The 24,756-nt window shown below is 41.2% G+C and overlaps 2 protein-coding genes and 1 long non-coding RNA gene across 3 annotated transcripts in view; 1 reads left to right on the forward strand and 2 right to left on the reverse strand.

Moving 5' to 3' along the window:
* Positions 1–347: 347 nt before the first annotated feature.
* LOC309496395 (uncharacterized protein) overlaps positions 348–24,756 on the reverse strand; it is a gene marked incomplete at its 3' end in the record, with an annotated part of 32,328 nt that continues 7,919 nt past the window's right edge. The window contains exons 2-4 of the mRNA XM_082166389.1: positions 1,806–1,856; positions 1,272–1,403; positions 348–649 (exon numbers count right to left, since the gene is read on the reverse strand). Coding sequence (XP_082022515.1) covers positions 348–649; positions 1,272–1,403; positions 1,806–1,856 — 485 coding nt within the window. The remainder of the gene's footprint in view (positions 650–1,271; positions 1,404–1,805; positions 1,857–24,756) is intronic.
* On the forward strand, positions 2,077–2,418 carry LOC309497843. The gene is made up of 2 exons (XR_014205733.1): positions 2,077–2,157; positions 2,242–2,418. It is a non-coding gene; the product is annotated as an uncharacterized lncRNA (long non-coding RNA).
* Positions 8,270–9,326, reverse strand: LOC309496396 (putative nuclease HARBI1; the record flags this gene model as incomplete). Its single annotated transcript, XM_082166390.1, has 2 exons — positions 8,270–8,461; positions 8,556–9,326. The coding sequence occupies 2 exons, from the start codon at positions 9,324–9,326 to the stop codon at positions 8,270–8,272; spliced, it is 963 nt and encodes a 320-aa protein (XP_082022516.1).

Below are 24,756 nucleotides of genomic sequence, written 5' to 3' on the forward strand. Positions count from 1 at the left end.
ATTTTGTTTAATTAATAATGGGACAGTACTGAACAATATCAATTTTCTACATTCCAGTAGAGGCTCTGTTGTGCTACACAGGCGACAAAACCTGAAGATTATTAATTTGTGCTGAGAAGACCACTATATAATGACGTAAAAGTTGATGATGATGCCAAAAAGATTTGCATGTGCAGGGTAAGATTTGTGGAAGTGTATATATATAACCCAGCATTTTTTTGAGTGTACAGTAATCTATTGCAAATTTCAAACACACACATTATACCTCATTAATACAGGTTCATATGTTAATGATTCTTCATGATTTTCATCTTAAATCATACACTGAAGGTTCAGAATTATTGTAATCACATTCTGCAAACCTCTTGTTCTCTTAAGGGAAACAGCAGGAAACCACTGAAAGTGTTGTAGTTATTCACGTTATCATATATCCTCGTGTTAGGCCGAAGTCTCACATAGACAACATCTCCAACCTCCAGGATCAACACAACTCCATTAGAGGAGTTTAACACATTCTGAGCTTGATGAGCATATGCCAAAACCATACGCTCTCCATTCTTATAAATGTATGCAGCTGCTATAGTTGGGCCATGACCCAATACAGAGATTCTGAACATGTACGCTCCTTTCAGCGGGGCTGTGAAAACACCTAAATGAAATAACAAGAGATACAGAATCAGATGTTTCCCGTATGATTGTTTAATTATCAAGCACACTGTGTAATAGTTTCAAAAGATGGCAGATTATTTCAGGCTGTTTACATGACAACAATGTACTAAATATGGACACGTTTTTTCTTTGCATTTTTCACGGACAGACGTTGTCAAAACAATCCCCATTAACACGGATTTGTGGAAACTACTTAAAACACTGTATTCTGCTGCCTGGCCAGTAGGTGGCAATATCACTTTGTAAAGAAACACCACGCACCTATAGACTATCACGTATTACACATGACAGTTTTCACAAATTCATGTTTTTGTTGTTTGCACGGAGATGATAATGGTATTGTTTCCAAAAACTTGCACTTTGAAGCCCAATTTCAAACGTTTGTGTTTTCTGTCCCCCAATGAATGAACGTGTGAATGAACGGCCAAAGCGCATAAACCTGAATCACATACAAATCTTTACGTGTTTAATTGAAACCGGTGTCGTGTAAACAGCCCCTAATTCTCTAATACACATTACACAACTGCAGAGAGGTCTGAATGGAGCAGAAGAGTTTTCATTATTATAAACTGAGTTTTATGACTCATGTCATTGATCATTACCTGTAATTGGGTTGTAGGCGTTCCCTATGTTTGTGAAGACGTTCCTGTAGGTCAGTGTGATTTCAGTGGTAAAAGGACCAATATATCCTTCGCCAGATTGCATCAGTGAAGCTGAAAAAGCTATTTCTCTGTCTGTTATTGAAAAACATAAGCAATATTGTGATATATTACTCTATTACACTGATAATGTACAGGTGAAACTCGAAAAATTTGAATATCGTGCAAAAGTTTGTGTATTTCAGTAATTCAAATTAAAAGGTGAAACTAATATATTTAGTAAAACTATATACATATGCATGATTATACTTTTCAGATGGCTGACATTTCTGTATTTAAAATCCTTTTTTTTTTTTTTTTTATACAATATTCTAATTTTCTGAGATTTTGAATTTGGGGTTTTCATAAGCTGTAAGCCATTATCATCAAAATGATAACTTTTTGTACTTTTTGTAATTAAAATATTGCACGATATTCAAATTTTTTCGAGTTTCACCTGTATAGACTGAATTTAACATCATTCAAGCACACTTTCACCTCTATTTTCCTTTCTCAACTCCACTTGACCCAGAGTAAGATTTGATATTTCTGTGAAGGAATAATGATTCTGTTAAATGACATTTACACTGATTATTGTAATAGATAACACAATTTACACAGTATACACTTAATTTTACACTAACATTTACACCATACATCGTATTGCATTGGTGTTTTACTTTGAGGATCATTGATAAAATAATGAATGTTTTGGTGAGGTACCATCATTTTTCTTGTTCAGCTCGTCCAGGATAACATCATTTTTCTTGTTCATCTCATCCCTCAGTTGCGTCTCTAAAGCTCTGATGTTTGTTTTCTGTTCTGTAACTGTGGCGGTCAGTTCTCTGATGTTCACTTTCTGCTCTGTAACGGTGGCGGTCAGTTCTCTGATGTTCACTTTCTGCTCTGTAACGGTGACGGTCAGTTCTCTCAGCGCTGCATGGATGTCAGTGAAGAACAGATGGTAGTTTTGTTGGCTGTCAGTTGAAGCTTCATCTCTCAAAGTGTCTGTTTGAGGTGGATTCTGTCTTCCGTCCTCAGATCTGAGCTGTTGACTGATCTCATTCTCATTGAGTCCTCCATCTACCTGATGCTGTACGACACACACAAAGGTTTCCAACAGCAGCAGTAAACATACTAAACCCTTCATTCTTCACTGATGTTTGTTTCCAGCTCTTGCTCTGTCATGCTCACAGCCTCTCATGTTGCTTTTATAGTGTCCTGATTTACTGTCTTTTGTAAATGATTTACATTGCTTCAGATTAAAAAGTAGTTCAAGTTAATTGTTAATCATAATCAAAGGGATGTTCCGGGTTCAGTAGATGTTTATCTCTATTTACAACATTTGTTGATCTCAACAGAAAATAACTTTGACTATATAACTTATATATATGTATATATATATATATATATATATATATATATATATACACTCACCTAAAGGATTATTAGGAACACCTGTTCAATTTCGCACTAATGCAATTATCTAATCAACCAATCACATGGCAGTTGCTTCAATGCATTTAGGGGTGTGGTCCTGGTCAAGACAATCTCCTGAACTCCAAACTGAATGTCAGAATGGGAAAGAAAGGTGATTTAAGCAATTTTGAACGTGGCATGGTTGTTGGTGCCAGACGGGCCGGTCTGAGTATTTCACAATCTGCTCAGTTACTGGGATTTTCACGCACAACCATTTCTAGGGTTTACAAAGAATGGTGTGAAAAGGGAAAAACATCCAGTATGCGGCAGTCCTGTGGGCGAAAATGCCTTGTTGATGCTATGAGGTCAGAGGAGAATGGGCCGACTGATTCAAGCTGATAGAAGAGCAACTTTGACTGAAATAACCACTCGTTACAACCGAGGTATGCAGCAAAGCATTTGTGAAGCCACAACACGCACAACCTTGAGGCGGATGGGCTACAACAGCAGAAGACCCCACCGGGTACCACTCATCTCCACTACAAATAGGAAAAAGAGGCTACAATTTGCACGAGCTCACCAAAATTGGTCAGTTGAAGACTGGAAAAATGTTGCCTGGTCTGATGAGTCTCGATTTCTGTTGAGACATTCAGATGGTAGAGTCAGAATTTGGCGTAAACAGAATGAGAACATGGATCCATCATGCCTTGTTACCACTGTGCAGGCTGGTGGTGGTGGTGTAATGGTGTGGGGGATGTTTTCTTGGCACACTTTAGGCCCCTTAGTGCCAATTGGGCATCGTTTAAATGCCACGGCCTACCTGAGCATTGTTTCTGACCATGTCCATCCCTTTATGACCACCATGTACCCATCCTCTGATGGCTACTTCCAGCAGGATAATGCACCATGTCACAAAGCTTGAATCATTTCAAATTGGTTTCTTGAACATGACAATGAGTTCACTGTACTAAAATGGCCCCCACAGTCACCAGATCTCAACCCAATAGAGCATCTTTGGGATGTGGTGGAACGGAAGCTTCGTGCCCTGGATGTGCATCCCACAAATCTCCATCAACTGCAAGATGCTATCCTATCAATATGGGCCAACATTTCTAAAGAATGCTTTCAGCACCTTGTTGAATCAATGCCACGTAGAATTAAGGCAGTTCTGAAGGCGAAAGGGGGTCAAACACAGTATTAGTATGGTGTTCCTAATAATCCTTTAGGTGAGTGTATATATATATATATATATATATATATAATTATTATTTTATTTTTGTTACAAGATCAGTGGAGGGATAATCACAGAAACACACACCTCCGGTCGTTGAATGGTTAAAATCTCACACTTTAATAGTATTTATTAGCACCATACAAAATAAAAAAGGCTGTGACTGTGAGGAATGATTACCTCAAAATGTACATTTCATATGAAAGTTTGAGTGACTTCATTTAAATTAAATACATCAGCTATTGTCACATGCCGGTGATTATCCTGACCTCTGGTAGGCCTCGGCCTCGAGTGGTCTGCACCGGAACTCCCCTCTCGCACCCGGCTGGATGGTAGCTTCCTCCCTGGTGAGCGCACTTCTCCGGAATCAAAGCCCGCTCCTTTTCTTCCTGAGCTTCATGAAGAAGTTGCGAAGGCTTGGAATGCGCCCTACTCTGCGCGAACGCGCTCGTCTGTGTCGCCAGCATTTTCCTCCCTGGATAATGCGAAAGACCGAGGCTACCTTTCACTTCCGCCGGTGGAACAGGCGATAGCGACCCACCTTTGCCCGCCCTCTGCTGGACGGCGGACTAAACCGGTGTTGCCTTCAAAAGCCTGCCGCATGACGTCGACGCTGCTCGCGCGAATTTTCTCCGCCGCTGGGCAGGCCGCGTCAGCACTACACACCATGGCTACGCTGCAGATATTCCAGGGTGATCTCCTCCGTAAGTTGGACGAGATGGGACCTGACGCTATCTGCATCGCGGATTTGAGGAGCGCTTCAGATCTAACACTCCGCGCTACCAAGTATGCTGCACAAGCCATGGGAAGGTGTATGGCTTCCGCCACTGTTGCTGAGAGGCATCTATGGCTGACGCTCACGGAGATGGCTGATTCCGAGCGCACCGCGTTTCTCGACGCCCCGCTGTCTTCCGCTGGCCTTTTTGGATCTTCTCTCTCCGAGTTCGTGGAGAGATTTACCGAAGCCCAGAAAGCGTCTCAAGCCTTCAAGCACTTCCTCCCGAAGCGCTCCGGTTCTGCAGCGAGTCGTGAAAAACAGACTCCGCGGAGCTCTCAGCCTCAGCCCCCGCCTTCGGCCGCATCTTCACAGCAGCGACAGCAGCGCAGCTCGAGGTCCCGCTCAGCGCGGGCCGCGGCCGAAGATTGTGGTAAAGCCGGAAGCCCCGAAGAAGTCCTAGCACGCCTAGGAAAGCGCAGGTGTGTGAGTCCCGTTGCGGCTGGTCTCTCACCCAAGCGCGCCGCTGTTTCAGTCCCAAGACTTGCGACTGTTCCAGCGTTTTCTGCAAGACGCAAGCCCGCACAGTTGCCCGCTTGCCTGCACACAAAAGCCGTTTTCACGGCTACCCAGATATATCCCGAAAAGAGTGTATTTTCTGGTGTCCCGGCCACGGCCGATGGTGCTATAAATGTAGTGTCGATGCCCACTCCTCAGTGCCCATCCCTACACACAAGCACAGCCCTACACTTAGGGCTCGCGCACATAAAATCGACTCAGGTCGATTGCGCTTCCAATATAGTGAAAGTGCCCACTTCCCAGTGCCCACAAACACTATGTCTCACAGACCACAGGCTCTCTGTAAAAACGGGACCTGTGCGCGCTCGCTCTGCTCAGGCAGGCAGCACGTCCAAAGCAGTGAATGTGCCCGCTTCCCGCCCACATTTACTCGCAGACATGAGTCCCGCGAGACTCTCTCAGCCCTCCCTCACTCAGTTAAGCACTGTAGTAAGGTCGAGGACGAGCACTCTGCCCGCTGTAATAAGCGCGCCCCCCGCCTCGAATGCCACAGGCATAACGCCTATGTTATTGCGCCCCGAAGCACCTCTGTCGCACGGCGAACAGAGCGCGCTTCGCATCCAGCCCTTAGCCAGCCATGCAGAAGCATGGGCAGCGCTTCCAGGGGTTTCGGACTGGGTGCTAGGCATTATAAAGAGAGGCTTCTCGCTACAGTTTTGTCGACGCCCTCCCCGCTTCACAGCGCGCGTCGAAACTACCGTGATTTTAGAAGTAGCACACCTACTTCGCGCCGAAATATCAAAACTGATAAGCAAAGGGGCGATAAAGTAAGTACCCCAAGCTCAAAGCGAAGGGGGGCTATACAGCAGATGCCCCTTTCGAGCCTATCCAATCTATTAGCCTCAAACATTTGTCTTTCAAAACAGTGTTTTTGATGGCTCTCGCTTCGGTGAAGCGCATAGGCGACCTGCACGCGCTCTCCGTGAGCCCAGCGTGCTTAGAGTTTGGACCTAATGACTCTAAAGTCATACTCAAACCTAAGCATGGCTATGTGCCAAAGTCCCTCAACACGCCGTTTCGGGCTCAGGTTATCTCCCTGTCTGCCCTGCCGGGATCAAGTGAGGAAGGGGACTCAAGTTTTCTTTGCCCCATTAGGGCTTTAAGAGCTTACGTGTCCCGCTCTGCTGTCTTCAGACAGACTGAGCAGCTCTTTGTCTCGTTCAGTGGACGTTCCAAGGGAGTGGCTGTTTCGAAACAAAGCTTATCCAGATGGATAGTTGACGCCATAGCGCTGGCTTATACTGCCAAGGGCCTCCAGTGCCCGTTGGGAGTTAGAGCGCACTCTGAAAATGACCATTTCTTTACCGGGGTAAAAAACTCCGCCAGCGTGGCTTGGAGGTAAGACAACACCTACTTGTAAAATTTGCAGTAGTCTGTCTCACTTGTGTATTATAATAAATATCACTCACCCTAGAAAACCCACAACAATAAGAAAAGCAGTAGATGATGCAATGGGTTTCACTTTTATGTGTTTTTGTAGTGTTGTCAATGCAAGTTATGTCTACAAAGGTTTTAACCACATTTGAGTATCCAGAAATATGATTTCTAAACTATTTTGAATGCATGTCCTGATGTGTCATTTTTAAGTGTTAACAATGCACTAATGTTAATATTTCATTTGCACCCCTGTGTTATAATTTTTCATAAGTACCCTTTTCTGCTTTTTTAGAGCAATTCTGGAGAAAATGCGTCTGCAGGGGAAGGTAACCCCAATGCAGGCAAAGAAAAAATGGGACAACTTACAAACAATATAAAGTAAGAAAGTTAAAACACACATCTTTGCTGAAATGTATTGTGCTGTTGTTGTTAACAAGCCATGGTTAATTTGCTCTGCCTTAGGATTGCAAGTGTCCTGGGACAGGAGAGGGAGTGAGTGGGAAACCCACTGCTGAAACGTGGCCCTGGTTTGTCCTCATGGATGAGGTGTTGGGACAGAGGCATTCTACCAATCCTCCTGTCCTCATCGCCTCAATCCCTGAGGACAGACCAGGGTCAAGTTCAGCAGTGGGTGGCCACAGTGAGGAGGAGCCAGCAGCACCAGCAGCACCCGCACCAGCAGCACCCACACCACCACGGAGAAAGCGGGACTATGAGGAGGAGATGCTGAACCTCATTAGAGAGGACATGGCTCTGCAAAGGGAGGCAGAGGAGAGCTCGAGAGAGCAGGGAGAGGATGGACAGGCTGTTTGTTCTTCTTGAGCGTATGGTGGAGAACCTTTTTTTTATGTATATATAAAAGAGGAAACCTTTGTTCTGTACAGTTTATTTTTTTATTTACATTAAATGAGGTAACATATATATATTTAAAAGAGGAAACTTAAGTTTTGTACAGTTTATTTTTGTAATCTAAGTTATATTAAATTAGGTATTTCTTTTTTCAAACTTGTGTACAGTTTATTTAAAATGAATAATAAACATTATTTTTGTTCCATTTCTGTGCATTGTTTATTATTTAAATAACTTGATGTGTTGGGATATGAAATAAAAAGGAATAGTTCTCGACATTGCTTATTTTTTTTAATGACAGGTTTGACAGGCAATTTGAAAAACAAACAAACAAAAAAAATTATAATAATTATATAGATGAATAACGTTTTAGAAATAACCATTTACAACATAACTTAAATATCATCTGACAACATAATTTAAATGAACAGTACATAAATTAAGATTTCAGCTGAGCAGGGAGACCCTGGTGGTGCCGCTGGATCCGGGTGGGCTCCACAATAGAGACCCTGGTAAGGCCTCTCTGCTGGTGGGACATCATCTAGGATGGTCTCCAGAGTGTTTGACTGCATAATTTCCACTGTCCACTGCATTGTCTAACAACAGGTTTGCAGGGCTGACTCAATCGACGGCTGCCATCTCACTGAGATCATTTCAAAAAGAGGGAAGAATAAAATAAATTCACTCGCATCCTCAAATCAAAGCATAAAAAATGTCAACATGTAAACCCATTCTATGGACATTAATTTTTGGTTTTGGCCATTATAGCTTTAAAGTTCTCTGACTTGCGTGTTACAAATAATCATGGTCAATGGGAACCTCCTCCAGGGCAGACAGCTGGTCACACCAGGGAGCCCCACTGACCGTCTCCAAAACATGCTCCCCCTGATCCTCTGCATCATCCTCCTCATGCTCATCCTCCAGGGCCATGATGTCACCAACCCCAAGGCAGATGTTGTGGAGGATGGCACAGGCTGTGATGACCTGAAATGAAAAAACTAAACAAAAAATGATTTTTTTGGTCTGGAAGAAAGAAGTTAATTATGTTTTTTGCAAATGTATTTTTCATTTAACTTACTTGAGGTACAAAGGTGTGGTGCACCTCCAGCGCTTTCAGGAAGATGGCCCTGAACCTGGTCTTCATCATCCCAAAAGCACGCTCTATCATGGACTGTGCCCTGGAATGATGAAGATTAAAGCGCTGGGCTCCCACACCTCGTACTGGCCTCTTGTAGGGAGTGATGAGGGGGAGTGGGTGTTGGAGACATGGGTACCCTCCGTCTGCGAGGATGAAGTGCCCTGGAGGAGGGTACACTGACCTCCTGTACAGTGGGCTGTACCGGAGCACCCGTGCGTCATACACTGACCCGGGCCAGCCCACATAGGTGTCAATGAAACGGCCCTGATGGTCACAAACAGCCTGCAGGATGATGGACGGGAACAGTTTCCTGTTCCTGTAGCATTGACCATCAGGGCCGCTTGGAGGCTTGATGCGGAGATGGCAGCCGTCGATTGCTCCTGCAGCTTTCAAGAAAGCTCTGTGTCTGGCCAGCCCTGCAAACCCACGGCAAACTGCCTCCATGTCTTCTGGGGTGTTGGGGAACCGAATGACCTGGTGGCGGATGGCCACCACCTCCTCAGCGACCCGGTGGACAATGCGGTGGACAGTGGAACGAGGTATATCAAATGCTCTGGAGACGACCCTGTATGATGTACCACACGCCAGCCAGAAAAGAAATACCAGTGTCTCTATTGTGGAACCCCATCTGTGTTGCCGGTCACTTCTCAACAGGTCCAGCAGCACTGTCAGGGCCTCCCTGCTCAGCCGAAAAGCAGGTAGAGTGTCCATGTCATTAAAAAACCTGTCCAGCACTGGCACTCTCAGGTTTATCCTGCAGTACAGGGCTCAGGTCTGATTTAGGGAAACAAACAAAAGAGAAATTGTTTAGAATTGTGACAAAGTAATTGTTGTAAGATATAGTGATACTTAAACTACTTTTAGTAAGTATTAGTGGCACATTGGGGAAATTTTTGTTATATTTAAAACCTTACTTATGTACAAGTGTTATCTTGCACACTTGTATTTAATTTACTTAAGATATGAAGAGTAAAAGTACAGTTATGTATTCTGCATAAAAAACCTCCTTGTCACGGTTTTTAGATATGTTGTTGCATTCATATTACTGCTTGGCTATGTGTATATTGCATTTTAATTCTGAATATGTTGAAGGTTGATATATTTAAAGTAATATACTGTTGAGTAGTTTACTATACAACAATGCATCATATTGTAAAATACCATGGTTTTGTAGTGTTACTGTCCTGTGAGAGAGAAAAAAAAAACCTCATTACTTCACATTTGTATGTGAATACTTAACGACTGTACTTGCTTACGTCATCCACAGGTTATTTTGAAAATGAAACAAGCACAATTTTAGTCCAAAGACACTAGAGACAAAATTGTACACCTCCACAAGGCTGGAAAGGGCTACGGGGAAATTGCCAAGCAGCTTGGTGAAAAAAGGTCCACTGTTGGAGCAATCATTAGAAAATGGAAGAAGCTAAAAATGACTGTCAATCTCCCTCGGACTGGGGCTCCATGCAAGATCTCACCTCGTGGGGTCTCAATGATCCTAAGAAAGATGAGAAATCAGCCCAGAACTACACGGGAGGAGCTGGTCAATGACCTGAAAAGAGCTGGGACCACCGTTTCCAAGGTTACTGTTGGTAATACACTAAGACGTCATGGTTTGAAATCATGCATGGCACGGAAGGTTCCCCTGCTTAAACCAGCACACGTCAAGACCCGCCTTAAGTTTGCCAATGACCATTTGGATGATCCAGAGGAGTCATGGGAGAAAGTCATGTGGTCAGATGAGACCAAAATAGAACTTTTTGGTCATAATTCCACTAAACGTGTTTGGAGGAAGAAGAATGATGAGTACCATCCCAAGAACACCATCCCTACTGTGAAGCATGGGGGTGGTAGCATCATGCTTTGGGGGTGTTTTTCTGCACATGGGACAGGGCGACTGCACTGTATTAAGGAGAGGATGACCGGGGCCATGTATTGCGAGATTTTGGGGAACAACCTCCTTCCCTCAGTTAGAGCATACGCTGATTTCACGCAGCCGCCATTTTGAAATCGAAAGTGAGGCTCCGGTGGGAAGAACCCCGGAAGTAAAGATAAACAACAATGCCTTGGATTACCAACCTGAAGCTGCTGCCGCGATTTACACTATTGGATGGTAATATCCAATATAGGATATGTATATTGTTCATTCCTGCTTCGTTTTTTACATTCTGAATTATATATAAAAAAAATATTTTATTTATAAATGAATTTCACTGTATATAGTCTAAAGTATGAAAGAAATGTTTGTACATTTTTAGAATTGACACAACATCATTAAACACAACAATACGCCATCGCATTCACGACTCTCCTGTGATTAAAGGCGACACTTCCGGTTTTCTTCCCACCGGAGCCTCGCTTTCGATTTCAAAATAACGGCTGCGTGAAATCAGCGTATTGAAGATGGGTCGAGGCTGGGTCTTCCAACATGACAATGACCCGAAGCACACAGCCAGGATAACCAAGGAGTGGCTCTGTAAGAAGCATATCAAGGTTCTGGCGTGGCCTAGCCAGTCTCCAGACCTAAACCCAATAGAGAATCTTTGGAGGGAGCTCAAACTCCGTGTTTCTCAGCGACAGCCCAGAAACCTGACTGATCTAGAGAAGATCTGTGTGGAGGAGTGGGCCAAAATCCCTCCTGCAGTGTGTGCAAACCTGGTGAAAAACTACAGGAAACGTTTGACCTCTGTAATTGCAAACAAAGGCTACTGTACCAAATATTAACATTGATTTTCTCAGGTGTTCAAATACTTATTTGCAGCTGTATCATACAAATAAATAGTTAAAAAATCATACATTGTGATTTCTGGAATTTTTTTTTAGATTATGTCTCTCACAGTGGACATGCACCTACGATGACAATTTCAGACCCCTCCATGATTTCTAAGTGGGAGAACTTGCAAAATAGCAGGGTGTTCAAATACTTATTTTCCTCACTGTATATATATAGGCCTATATGATCCGAAGTAACTAGTAACTCGCTACTTGAGTAGTTTTTTCATTGGATACTTTTTTACTCTACTCAAGTAACTATTAAGATTATTACTTTTACTTTGAGTAAATATTTCTATAAGTACTTGTACTTTTACTTGAGTACAGTTTTTGGATACTCTACCCACCTCTGGTCAAACTGAACCAGAAGTACATTATGTGCCAATAGCCGCATTTCCATTACCCTTCAAATTGCTCAAATTGAAATTGCGAATTGAAAATACGCTCAATGGAAACACGTCAATTTCGCAAAAAACTCCCATTTATCGCAAAAAAGTTTTTGCGCTCGCATGAGGAGGTTTTTCAGGCAATTCGAAAAAGGAATATTTCACAAAACTGCAATGGAAACAGTTTTTGCGCATTTACAGTCACCTGACTTAGAAGGCGCGGTGTGTTTGGACAGAATACGAGACAGAGTTCTTGAGAAGAAAGAATGACAGAAATACTGGATCTCAAGACCTCAGAGCAGAAATTAGCAATATTAACTAACTGCAGAACCGCAGAACCATACGTCATAGCAGTGTGAGGATGACAGCGCCAGCCTAACAGTCTGATGCCGGAAGTGGGCGGGGTAAAAGCATCTAAGGGGTGGAGATGGGTAGGTTTAGGGGTGGGTTTAGGGATCAGGGGTGGAGATGGGTAGGTTTAGGGGTGGGTTTAGGGGTCAGGGGGTGGAGATGGGTAGGTTTAGGTATGGTATATGTAAGGTGGATGTATGGTATGCGGTTCCGGCCTCAGACTGTTAGGCGCTGTCGTCCTCACACTGCTATGATGTATGGTTCTGCAGTGAAACCTATCTCGAAATGAGTGAGAAAAACCCAGAAACACCTCATATGTGCCGGGAAAGGGTCTTTCCTTGCCATTAATGCTTGGATAACACGCCTACGTTTCCTTTTATTAATAATAACGTCTAGTGCGGTACATGGCTGTGATAACTTACCAACATCCGTTGTCATGATTTTTGGAATGACTTATCGCAAAAAAAAAAAAAAAAAAGTTGTTTTAGTCGCATAACATCGGTTAATGGAAACGCCGTCATTTCGCAATAGTTTTTTGTCGATATTTAGAAGAAAAAAAAAGAAAAAAAAAAGAAAAAGTTTTGCGCAAATCTTTAATGGAAATGCGCCTAATGTGACTTTGCATATTCTTTGTTTTTAAATATGGAAGTGTTATAAAGGTGTATACAGTAGGTAGTCAACCAGAATGCCTATTACCTCGACATTAGCCGCCGTGGCAAAAAATCGCTTTTTTTGTCGCATTTCAAAGCCGTTCGCAAAATGACCACCAGGTGCCGCAAAGGGACATTTTAAAATGTAAGTGAGGCTAAATGTCAATTAACAGTAAGGATGAAATACTACAACTATGATAATTTCCAAATAAGCCTACAACAAACATGAAAAATACAAACAAGAGCTATTGACATTTGCTGTACAATAATGAAACAAACAAAGATTTGGTGGAGTTGAAACTGCATGTTATAAAGTGATAATTCTATTATTAAACAAACCAAGAAAATTTGTTTAATGTTGTTTAAACAAACAATCATATGCAGGATATAGTATACTTATAGACTTTTATTTGTACAAACAGTGAACTATTATATATCTGTTTTATTTAAAAAAACAAAAACAAAAAAAAAACAGCACAAGGTCTTGTGAAAAAATATTATTTCAACAGGAATGAGACTGATTGAATATGTAAAAAAAAAAAACGTAATGAATAGAACAAACTTTTAGAAACAAAAGATAATACAGCTTTTTTAAATAGGCTTAATTAGGCTGCAACAGAATTGGTTACATTTAACGAAAGCAAAACGTTACATTATTAATTCAAAGAGATTTGAAAAGTGTCATACAAAGCAACTGTTCATTTACACAGCAGCCAGTTACTAAATCTGCGATTAAACCTTCTTAGTTGATGAACTGAAATGAGTCCAAACATGAATGTCGACTGTATTGCTTGAGATTGTGGTTGCAGAATATATTAACTTACACCACCTCTGTCACAATACAAAGTCATGTGTGTTTTTAAAAAAACATTTGGAGCAAAATAATCGAGAATCGTGGATTTAACTATTCATGCAGTTATATCGTGCAGCCGTACCTGTCGAGTGCACTACATTCGTAATACTTTTATTATCAATGCACTTTTTTGCAAGAATTATCTGTCTGATATTGTCAGGCGAAACCCTTCCCCTTTGTCTTGGAGCTTGGAGTTGCTGGACAGTTTTTTGTGGTGGTGAATGGGGAAGCTCTGGAACAGTCAACTCCCCTCAAGGCTGTGGATGTTTGTGTAGCATTGCAGTGCGAGTGTAAGAGGATAGAGAAAGGTTTACCACACTTTTGACAGAAATGGCAATATATATGGCAATATGGTCGACTACGCCACCCTGGAAAACCAGGGGAGCTAATAGCCCTAAGGGCACACAGGTTCATAGAAGTAGAAAAGTTTATTTTGTTCATCAATGTTGAATAATAAATAGCTAGAAACTTCAAAGTTAAAAACTCACATTGGCATTATAATAAATGAACACCATCAATAAGAATCTACTCATACACACAGTAAATAACAAACTCAATTTAAAGAAAACAATTTAGCCAAGAGCAGAGGTATCTGGAGGCCAGCTGCCAAATTGAAAAGCAAACCCCCCCAACTAATCCATTTTCAACAACAGACAGAGAAATAGCTTTTTCAGCTGCACTGATGAAATCTGACAGTGGAAATTATATCGGTCCTTTCACCACTGAATTCACACTAACCTACAGGAACGTCTTCACAAACATAGGGAACGCCTACAACCCAATTACAGGTAATGATCAATGAAATGAGTCATAAAACTCAGTTTATAATAATGAAAACCCTTCTGCTCCATTCAGACCTCTCTGCAGTTGTGTAATGTGTATTAGAGAATTAGGGGCTGTTTACACGACACCAGTTTCAATTAAACACGTAAAAAATTGTATGTGATTCAGGTTTATGCGCTTTGGGCGTTCATTGGGGGACTTTCAACGTTTGAAATTGGGCTTCAAAGTGCAAGTTTTTTTAAACAATACCGTTATCGTCTCCGTGTAAACAACAAAAACGTGAATTTGTGAAAACTGTTTACTTGATCAGTCTAAAGGTGCTTCTTTACAAAGTGACGTTGCCACCTACTGGCTAGGCAGCAGAATACAGCGTTTAAAGTAGTTTCCACGAATCCGTGTTAATGGGGATTGTTTTGACAACGTCTGTCCGTGAAAAATGCAAAGAAAAAACTTGTCCATATTTAGGACATTGTTGTCATGTAAACAGCCTGAAATAATCTGCCATCTTTTGAAACTATTACATAGTGTGCTTGATAATTAAACAATCATACGGAAAACAGCTGATTCTGTACCTCTTGTTATTTGATTTAGGTGTTTTCACAGCCCCGCTGAAAGGAGCGTACATGTTCAGAATCTCTGTTTATAGTCATGGCCCAACTATAGCGGCTGCATTCATTTTTAAGAATGGAGAGCGCATGGTTGTAGCCTATGCTTATCAGCCTCAGAATGACTTAAACTCCTCGAATGGAGTTGTGTTGATCCTGGAGGTTGGAGATGTTGTCTATGTGAGACTTTGGTCTGGCAAGAGGATATATTATGGCCAGTATAACCCCAACTCTTTCAGTGGTTTCCTACTGTTTCCCTTAAGAGAACAGGAGCTTTGCAGAATGTGAATCCAATAATTCAGAACCTTCAGCATATTTAAGATTAAAATCATGAAGAGTCAGTAACATATGAACCTGTATTAGGCGGCGTTCACATATCGCGCCTAAAAACGCATAGAAAACGCTAGGCGCGCCACGTTCTCCTTTTTCCAAAGCGCTCGGGTGGTTGCGCTCCGGAGGCGTCTGTCGTTGCTAAGCTTGGTTCTTGTCACGTGACCTGCGGTGCGCTTGCGGCATTCTGAAAAGTTGAGATGTTTTTATCTCGATGCGGCGCGGACGCGCTTGGAAAAAACGAGCGTGTCGCACCGCGACCGCGTCGCTTCCATTATGAGCGCGCATACCGCGCGCCTACATTTGAAATAACGAACTTGCGCGCGCAAAAGACGCGATATGTGAATAGGCCCTAAATGAGGTTTAATGTGTGTGTTTGAAATTTGCAATAGATTACTGTTCACTCTAAAAAAAAAAAAAAAAAGATATATATAAATATATATATATATATATATATTAGTACTGTTTATAGATTAAATTAAAGTTTTTAATCCAGGAAATTAATAATCATAAATACATTCTTCATGTTGGTATGGTATGTTAAAAGATAAAATGGCAGTTTAAAGGTGAACTAAGTAACTTTTTTACCTTAAAAAAGTCATTGGAATGGTTATATTACTTATTTCGGGTTGAATGGTGGTCGTTTCGCATCCCCCTGGTGCCCGTGAGCGGAAAATCCGCACGAGTCGCCGGCCACCGCGTCAGGAAGTCTCGTGTGATATCAGGTATCGCAATGTAAACAATTGCTTTACGGCCAAAAGAAATCTGCTAAAATGCTGTCATTATTGCGCTCCCTCACGCTGTTCGAACCCGAATGAAGAAGACGTTTTAAAGAATGTCCCGTCTGCTTTGATGTCGTTGATCTGCTAGCCTCGGGTGTCTGAAAATAGCCAACGCGTTTTTACAACAGTGTTGTCAAATATCTATACCAAAGCTGTGGGGGGAGCTCTAGAGAGAAACCTGCGAGCAAAAAGCGAGAATACAGCGAAGAAATCCCGAAACTACTGAGCCCCGCTTTAATAGGCATTCTGGTTGACTACCTACTGTATAAACCTTTATAACACTTCCATATTTAAAAACAAAGAATATGCAGTCACATTGGCACATTATGTACTTTCTTCTGCTTCAGTTTGACAGAATACTTATAGATTCATGACATTAACTACATGTGCAAGGAACATGCATGCATGTCATTCAATTTATGATGAAGGTTTCAAGAGCATTGATTCTGTCCTCTGAAAACTCAGCCTTCTCTAATCTGTCCATGACTTCAGAAACATCTTGGTCCTTCATACAGAGCAGCTGAACAGAACCAAGCACTGACTGATCCAAACACCACTTGCTGGCTTATTCAAATCTTCCATCAAGTGATTCTGTGAAATATTACAGAGAACAAGGGAGATACAACTGTAATAAACAGCATGCACAAGAAAAGCACTGTAAAGGTGTAAATTGCATTTCAACCAAAAAAAAAGGTTTGCAACATTTACTGTTGTTTTGTACTGTACGTGTAATTCATGTATTGTGAAACTGCAGCATCATCATCATCAAGTCATTATATAGTGGTCTTCTCAGCACAAATTGTTTCAGAGCAGTAATTTCTAATGTTTATTTGACGAAATATGTATGAATGTGTTTGTGCCCCTATTAGTCAACTACAATTACAGTAAAATAGTGTAATGCACCTTCCGTGGAAAACAACTGCTTTTTTTAAATGACTTTACCAGTGTTTATTTATTTATTTATTTATTTATTACAAAACGTTTCACGAGACGTATTTTGCTAATAAAAATGTTTTCACCCAAAAAATTAATAAAAAACAGGTACGGTAAACCATACAGTGGTTTCAACATGTAAGTCATAGTAAGACAGTATAGGCCTATATAAGACAGTTATATACCATTCTATCAAATAGTTTAGTTTATGTATTTAAGACAGTGAGTGGTTTCATGGTTGGCTAGTTAGGCTATATTGTTAATGTTAGGCCTAATACAAAGAGTGATCTGTGCAAGTAACTTAGACAAACATAATTTCGTATATCATAGATTCAAATTTGTATAAATTAAACAGAGGAGGGCAAAGGATATTGATCGGCTAAACTTAGTTAACCCTCTGAGGTCTGAGGGGTTTTTGGGGTCCTTGAGATGTTCTGACATGCCCTGACATTTGTGCTTTTTTCAGTTGCTTATAAACATATTAATGGCAAAAAAAATTACACACTATTTAGCACAAACAGGGCTACCATAATATGTGAGCAACAAGAATGTACATGTCTGCATTTTTGAGAGAATAATGTTTATGCGTGGTTATTGAAAAAACTAAAAACTAAAGTTTCTGAAATAAGGCCATAAAACACATACTAAATATGTGCCAATAAGACTTTTGTCTAATAGATGTCATTGCCTAGTGTTTTTTCTTCAAAATGATGTGAAAATCATCCTGCCCTTATCATTCACATAACACAATACATTGATTTGAATTTTGCAAAGCACTTTCTGTTTGGAAAGGCAATATGCGGAGTGGGCGTCAACGATCATGCATATTTAGTGGTTCACACCTTAGGAGACAATGGGGCCTGCATACTTAATGACCCTTTCATTCAGGTGAGTCACTGAGCCACAAGAATGCAAGAGCAACAGTTGGAAGCATCTCAATTATTTATTTTTTTCCACATAGTGTGCTTGCAATTTGGCCTATAATATCCAAGGAAAACATGTCTAGTAATTGTGCAGTTAATTCTCATACTGTATTTTCAGTTTTGGAATATTTATCCTCTCCCCAAATTTGTCACTAATAAAACACAATAAAAATTATTTAAAGAAAAGGCTTATTACCTTATTACCTTTTAATAGTTTGTTTACATCTACCTTGTAAATATATTTTTTTATTAAAAAGGTTACAATTACAACAACAATTCAAGTGTAATCTTTCTTTGTAAAAACTAAAGTATACATTTTATCATACATATTTCAAAGTTAAGGATTTGATTGATTATTTGATTACTTTATTTTTGACAAAACATACTATATTTAACATGAGCAAATATTGGCAAACAAATATTGGCTTATTTGAGTTGGCAGATATTTTACAGTAAAAATGTATAATCTATCCAAAACTAATCAACGAAATGTTGTCTTTCATATGTCTGTAACATAGGTCTTTCGTTTTTATTATAAGAAATATAAATGTTAATTTGCAGTTTAATACGTTGCTTATACAAATACATTTTATTTCAACATTTCAGTCGATTTTTACTCAGTATAGCAATACAGTTTGCTAAAACCGAAACATTCATTCACAAACAGAAACGCCTGACTGTAACGTTGTTTTTATGAAATATTAGGGCATATAAATGTTAATTTTCAGTTTACTCATCTCAGTATAGCAATACAGTTTGCTAAAACATCATCATTCATTCACACAGAGACGCAATTTAAATTTAAACTGTCTTTTTGTGAGCTGTGATAAACAGCGCGCATCTCTGCGGCTGCCGTTCATTCATTCACAGAAACGCGATTAACTTGAGAAGGAAAAAAAACTTACTACATATTCGGATCCTCTCTCCTGCAATACCCGCACTCTGAGGTAGATTTTCCGTTATTATTATTCCTCACAGCGCTGCCAGATGGTGTAAACACGTAGGCTACAATGATATGATTAAACTTGTGTTTTCTCGAGCTGATATGGGGGCGTTCACAGGTTTGCCTCAGTAATTTGCGTTTGAATAGCGCGCGCTCTCCGTGGGCGGAGTCACATTACCTTTGAATGAGCTCTAATGAGCTCGACTGGAATCGCTCTCTTTTAACACAGATTTCACAAGATGAGAATATTTTTTTTTTATATAAATTACCTCATTTTAAAGAAGAGAATTCAAGCTTCATGCCTGTGTGACTGTATGCCTGTTTGACTCAGTATTCGTTGAGTTATTGTTCATTTTCGGACGCGTTTCAGAATGGTCTTCACTGACAGAGAGAAGGCAGAACTCGCATCACGTTTATTTTTCTTTATTTGGCAAAAAGCACAACACTTTGTTTTTATTGTGAGTATACACAAAAATAATACACATTTAACAGAATCGATTGATGTATGAAACTTGCTTGTAATATCAAAGTCAACAGAGCAAAATTAATTTCTTTTGAACTGAACTGAAAAAAATCCAGCAAAACGCGTGGGCGCGTTTGTCGACCTCAGAGGGTTAAGGATAAGGAGGGAAAAAATCATTTGTGAAGATGTCAAGATCAAGGAGAGGTGGAGAGAGTATTTCAACACCTTACTGAATACAAAGAACAACAGAAAAGAACTGTCACAGACAGATCCTGTTCAAGGACCGATCGAGAACATCACAGACGCAGAGATTAGGTTACAACTAGAAAAGATGGCAACTAACAAGGCACGAGGACCAGATGAACTCCCGATAGAGCTAGTAAAAATGCTGAAAGAAACAGGGATTAAATGGATGACATCCTGTTTGAGGGAATTTGGAAAGGCAGGCATACCATCTGAATGGAGGAAAAGCAAGATCACACCCATATACAAGGAGAAAGGAGACCCCCTAAACTGTGGAAACTACAGAGGAATTAAGCTTCTTAGCCACTCTCTCAAGCTATGGGAGAGGGTGATAGAAGCAAGAATAAGATGTGTAGTCCAGATCAGCGACAACCAATATGGATTCCAGAAAGGAAAATCGACCACCGAGCCCATGTTCTGCCTGAGGATGTTGCAGGAGAAATATAGAGAATTTAGCAAGGAGCTACACATGGTGTTCATAGATCTGGAAAAAGCATATGACACTATACCAAGAGAGCTGATTTGGCACTGCCTAAGGTTAAGACAGGTCCCAGAGATATACATTGACATAATCAAAGATATGTACAAGGACTGTACGACACAGGTTATTACCAATGTTGGAGAGACAGAGGAGATGGAGATTGAGGTTGGACTACATCAAGGCTCAGCATTGAGCCCACTACTATTTATAATAATCATGGATGTGATCTCGGAAGATATACGAGAGGAGACACCATGGGCAATGCTGTTTGCGGATGACATTGTTATAAGTGACGAGGATAGAGAGGAGTTGGAGAAGAGACTGGAGATTTGGAGGGAAAAACTAGAAGGAGCTGGACTGAAGTTGAGCAGAAGCAAGACCGAACACCTGCCACCTACGGGAAAAAAAGAGCGAATAAGACTGAGAGAGTACGGCAGCACAGAGCACGCAAATCTTCCCCTACAAACAGCCTTCAAATACCTGGGAACTACCATCCACCAAGATGGAGGCTGCGGGAAAGAGGTAGAGTCGAGAATAAGCAAAGTATGGAATAGATGGAGGGAGCTGACAGGAGTTCTGTGCGATAAGAAAATACCAACAAAGTTAAAAACACTCATCTATAGGACAGCTATAAGACCGACACTATTATACGGAAGTGAGACATGGCCCATAACAGGAAACTTGGCAGACAAGATTGGATCCTGTGAGATGCGGATGCTGAGGTACTGTCTTGGAATAAGTCTAGAGGAACACCAAACTAATGAAGAGATAAGAAAGCAAGCACAAGTAATGCCAATACAAGATCTCATGAGGAAAAGAAGGCTACAGTGGTTTGGACACGTGTGTCGGAAAGATGAAGAGGCGGACATAAGGAGAGCCATGGAGATGCAAGTAGGAGGAAAGAGAAAGAGGGGAAGGCCGAAGCACCGTTGGAAAGACACCATAAAGACAGACATGGAGTGGTGTGGCTTAGAGAAGGAAGATACAGACGATCGCGACAGATGGAGGTGTCTGGTTGAGACGAAGATCAGGCAGAAACCCGCTACCCGAAAGGATAGAAGCGGCGAAAGGTGAGAAAGGTGAGAAACTCTGATTAACAAATTAGTAAGTAATAGTGCTCAGATGAATGTAGTAGTTCATTATTAGCTAATCAGTAACTACTATTTTTTTCATACCTCCCAGATAACTACTATCTACAGGTTCATAATTAACATGAATAATGCATAATTTATAATAAAAGGTAATGGTAACCCACTAGTAATGACTCAAGTATTACTACATCATTCTAAAGGAACTACTAATTATTTGGATCAGTATTCTAAAGTGAAAAACATGATAACTACCTAATATTGACTGAAGTCATTGTAAGCTTTTGAGATTTTTGTAAGATTTTGAATTCCTTCCAATGGATTTGGTAACACTTTAGTCATTACTAGTGTGTTCCCATGATCTTCACTTTAGAATACTGATCCAAATAATTAGTAGTTCCTTTAGAAAGATGTAGTAACACTTGAGTCATTACTATCCAAAACCTTACAAAAACCTTAAAACTTACAATGACTTCAGTCAATATTAGGTAGTTATCATGTTTTTCACTTTAGAATACTGATCCAAATTATTAGTAGTTCCTTTAGAAGGATGTAGTAACACTTGATTAATTACTAATGAGTTACCATTACCTTATTATATATTATGCATTATTAATATTAATTATGAACCTGTATATAGTAGTTCTTAGTAGTCTTCAGTGAGGTATGAAAAATAGTAGTTACTGATTAGCTAATAGTGAACTACCACATTCAACTGAACGCTATGACTTACTAATTTGTTATTCAGAGTTTCTTGTTAGTTAATAGTAGTTACTACAATGTTAATAGTGCATTACTCATTTGTTCCTGTGTAGTTATTCATTAATTAAGGAACAGTATTCTAAAGTGTTACCCATTATTTTTTATAATCTGTTGTTCTCCACTGTAGCTGAGAATTCGAGGGATAAACTTACGTCATGGAATGTGGATCTGTCATTATCGCTTGGAGAGCAGGAGTGGGAAAGGGCTTGTGTTAAAACTCATACCATGTCTATAAATAGCCGTCTTAGAATGCTACAATATAAATGGCTCATGCGCATATATATTACACCTGTACAACTCAATAAATATAATAATAGTGCCATCTGAAATTTTCTTCTAGAATGATAATTTTTCGAAAGCTTGTATATTTAAGGTAAGTAATTTCACTTAAATGACAATAGGTAATTTTCATTGCCATTTAAAGGTGCTCTAAGCGATGTCACACGTTTTTAGGCCAAACATTTTTTTGTCACATACAGCAAACATCTCCTCACTATCTGCTAGCTGCCTGACCTGTCCCCTGAACACATGAATGCGGTCTCTGTAGACATTCTCTCCAACATGTATCGAGCAACTTCTGTGTTGTTCCCTCTGAAATAACCTGATATTTCATGATGTAGAATATGCATGCATCACAGTGATTTACATTTTGGTGTTGCTAAAAACATTGAAGATCTCGAGTTGAATATATTAACTTGTACCACATGTGAAAATTGTTGAAAACAAGTTTTTCAAAGGAGTTCAATGAAAATGTACTCGTTGTTCCAAACCTGTATGAGTTTCTTTTTTCTGTTGATTACAAAAGAAGATATTGGGGACCAAACAGTTTGAGTGGGGGAAAAAAGAGGTCAATGGAAACCGTCACCTGTTTGGTTACCAACATTATTACTCTACTGCTGCGATTGTTGTTGATGCGACAAGGAAAACGTACTCGGTTACTAACGTAACCTCGGTTCTCTCTAGAGAGGGAACGAGTACTGCGTAAGAACTTACGCTCGGGGGAAAGTCTCTTTCCATGAGATATTGAAGCCAAAAATTATCCTTTAATTTTTATATAATGCAAAACGCGTTGCAGCAGCATACAGACATAGGCGAGGCACCTTTGCGCGCCTATTGGCTGCTCTGCGGCAACTGCAGCAGCCTATCGAGAGAGGCCCTGTTGACGCCTGACCAATGGGGGTGCTTCGCGTCCATTTGCATAGCGTCCCGCCGAATTAGGCATGGCCTAGGGCTATAAATATAGCGTCGAGAGGCTGGTTCACTGGTTTTCATCGCCGGAGCGAACCAGAGCGAACTGCAGGCACGGCAAGGATACGCAGTACTCGTTCCCTCTCTAGAGAGAACCGAGGTTACGTTAGTAACCGAGTACGTTCTCTTACGAGAAGTTCTCTCGTACTGCGTAAGAACTTACGCTTGGGGAACACAATGTAAAACGCCGTGCGTGCTTGAGATCCAATACCAAAGTCCCAAGGGCATGTGCCCGGGGCCCATATGGTACATGATCATCAGGGACTCACAGAGAGTCCAGGAAGAGAGGCCAAAGCATCATTCCTAAATAGGTAGCATCCCACCAGGGAGCATTATAATAATAGTGTTCCACGCAGTCAGGGCAAAGTTATTGGCCTGATCTGATGAAAAATATGGGTCTTACAGTTGCCCTCAGGGCTGTATGATCGATCCGTGAGCATTGCTCGAACAGTTCCCAGCATCTGAGCCGACCTCGGGGGCAGATAGTACTGGCTTATTAGACCGACAACAGCTTAGCTTGCAAAGCGGGAACTTCCAGGTTATAAAACCTGATAAATGTAGACGGGGAGGCCCAGCCTGCCGCCATACAGATATCGTGTAGAGAAATCCCACTGGACCAAGCCCACGAAGAGGCCATGCCTCTTGTGGAGTGCGCTCTGACACCTAATGGGCACTGTAGGCCCTTAGAGATGTATGCCAGCGCTATGGCATCCACTATCCATCTGGATAGGGTCTGTTTCGTTACAGCTAGCCCCTTAGAGCGTCCGTAGAACGAAACGAATAGCTGCTCTGTCTGTCTGAAGGCAGACGAGCGAGACACATAAGCTCTTAATGCCCTGACAGGGCAGAGCAAAGCGGCGTCCTTCTCCTCCTCAGGGACCGGTAAGGCCGACAGGGAAATGACCTGGGACCTGAACGGTGTGTTGAGGGATTTAGGAACATACCCGTGTCTCGGTTTGAGCCTGACAATTCAGTCATTTGGCCCAAACTCCATACATGTCGCGCTTACTGAAAGCGCTTGTAAGTCCCCCACACGCTTAACTGAAGCGAGAGCCAAAAGAAACGCTGTCTTGAAGGACAAGTGTTTGATATCCACAGATTGGATTGGCTCAAATGGGGCACCTTTCATGGCCTCCAAGACCGTGGAAAGGTCCCATATGGGAACTGAAGGGGGTCTGGGAGGGTTTAACCTCTTTGCTCCTCTTAGGAAGCGAATGACCAGATTGTTCTTCCCGAGTGACTGGCTTAGCGTTGGTTTAACAAACGCTGCTATAGCCGCCACATAGACCTTGAGCATGGAAGGGGTTCTGCCCTTTTCCAGAAGCTCTTGTAGGAAGGAAAGAACGTTCGTCACCCCACAGTCCTGGGGTGACACGCCATGGGCTGTGCACCAGCTAGAAAACACAGACCATTTTGAGGAATAGAGCCGTCTCGTAGAGGGAGCTCTAGCCTGCGTGATCGTGTTTAGTACTCCCGAAGGGAGGTGAGCGGGTACCCATTGATGGCCCATACGTGTAGGGCCCAAAGCTCCGGGCGAGGATGCCAAAT

Source organism: Leuciscus leuciscus (genome assembly GCF_965113295.1).
Source record: "Leuciscus leuciscus genome assembly, chromosome: 4".
NCBI lineage: Eukaryota > Metazoa > Chordata > Actinopteri > Cypriniformes > Leuciscidae > Leuciscus > Leuciscus leuciscus.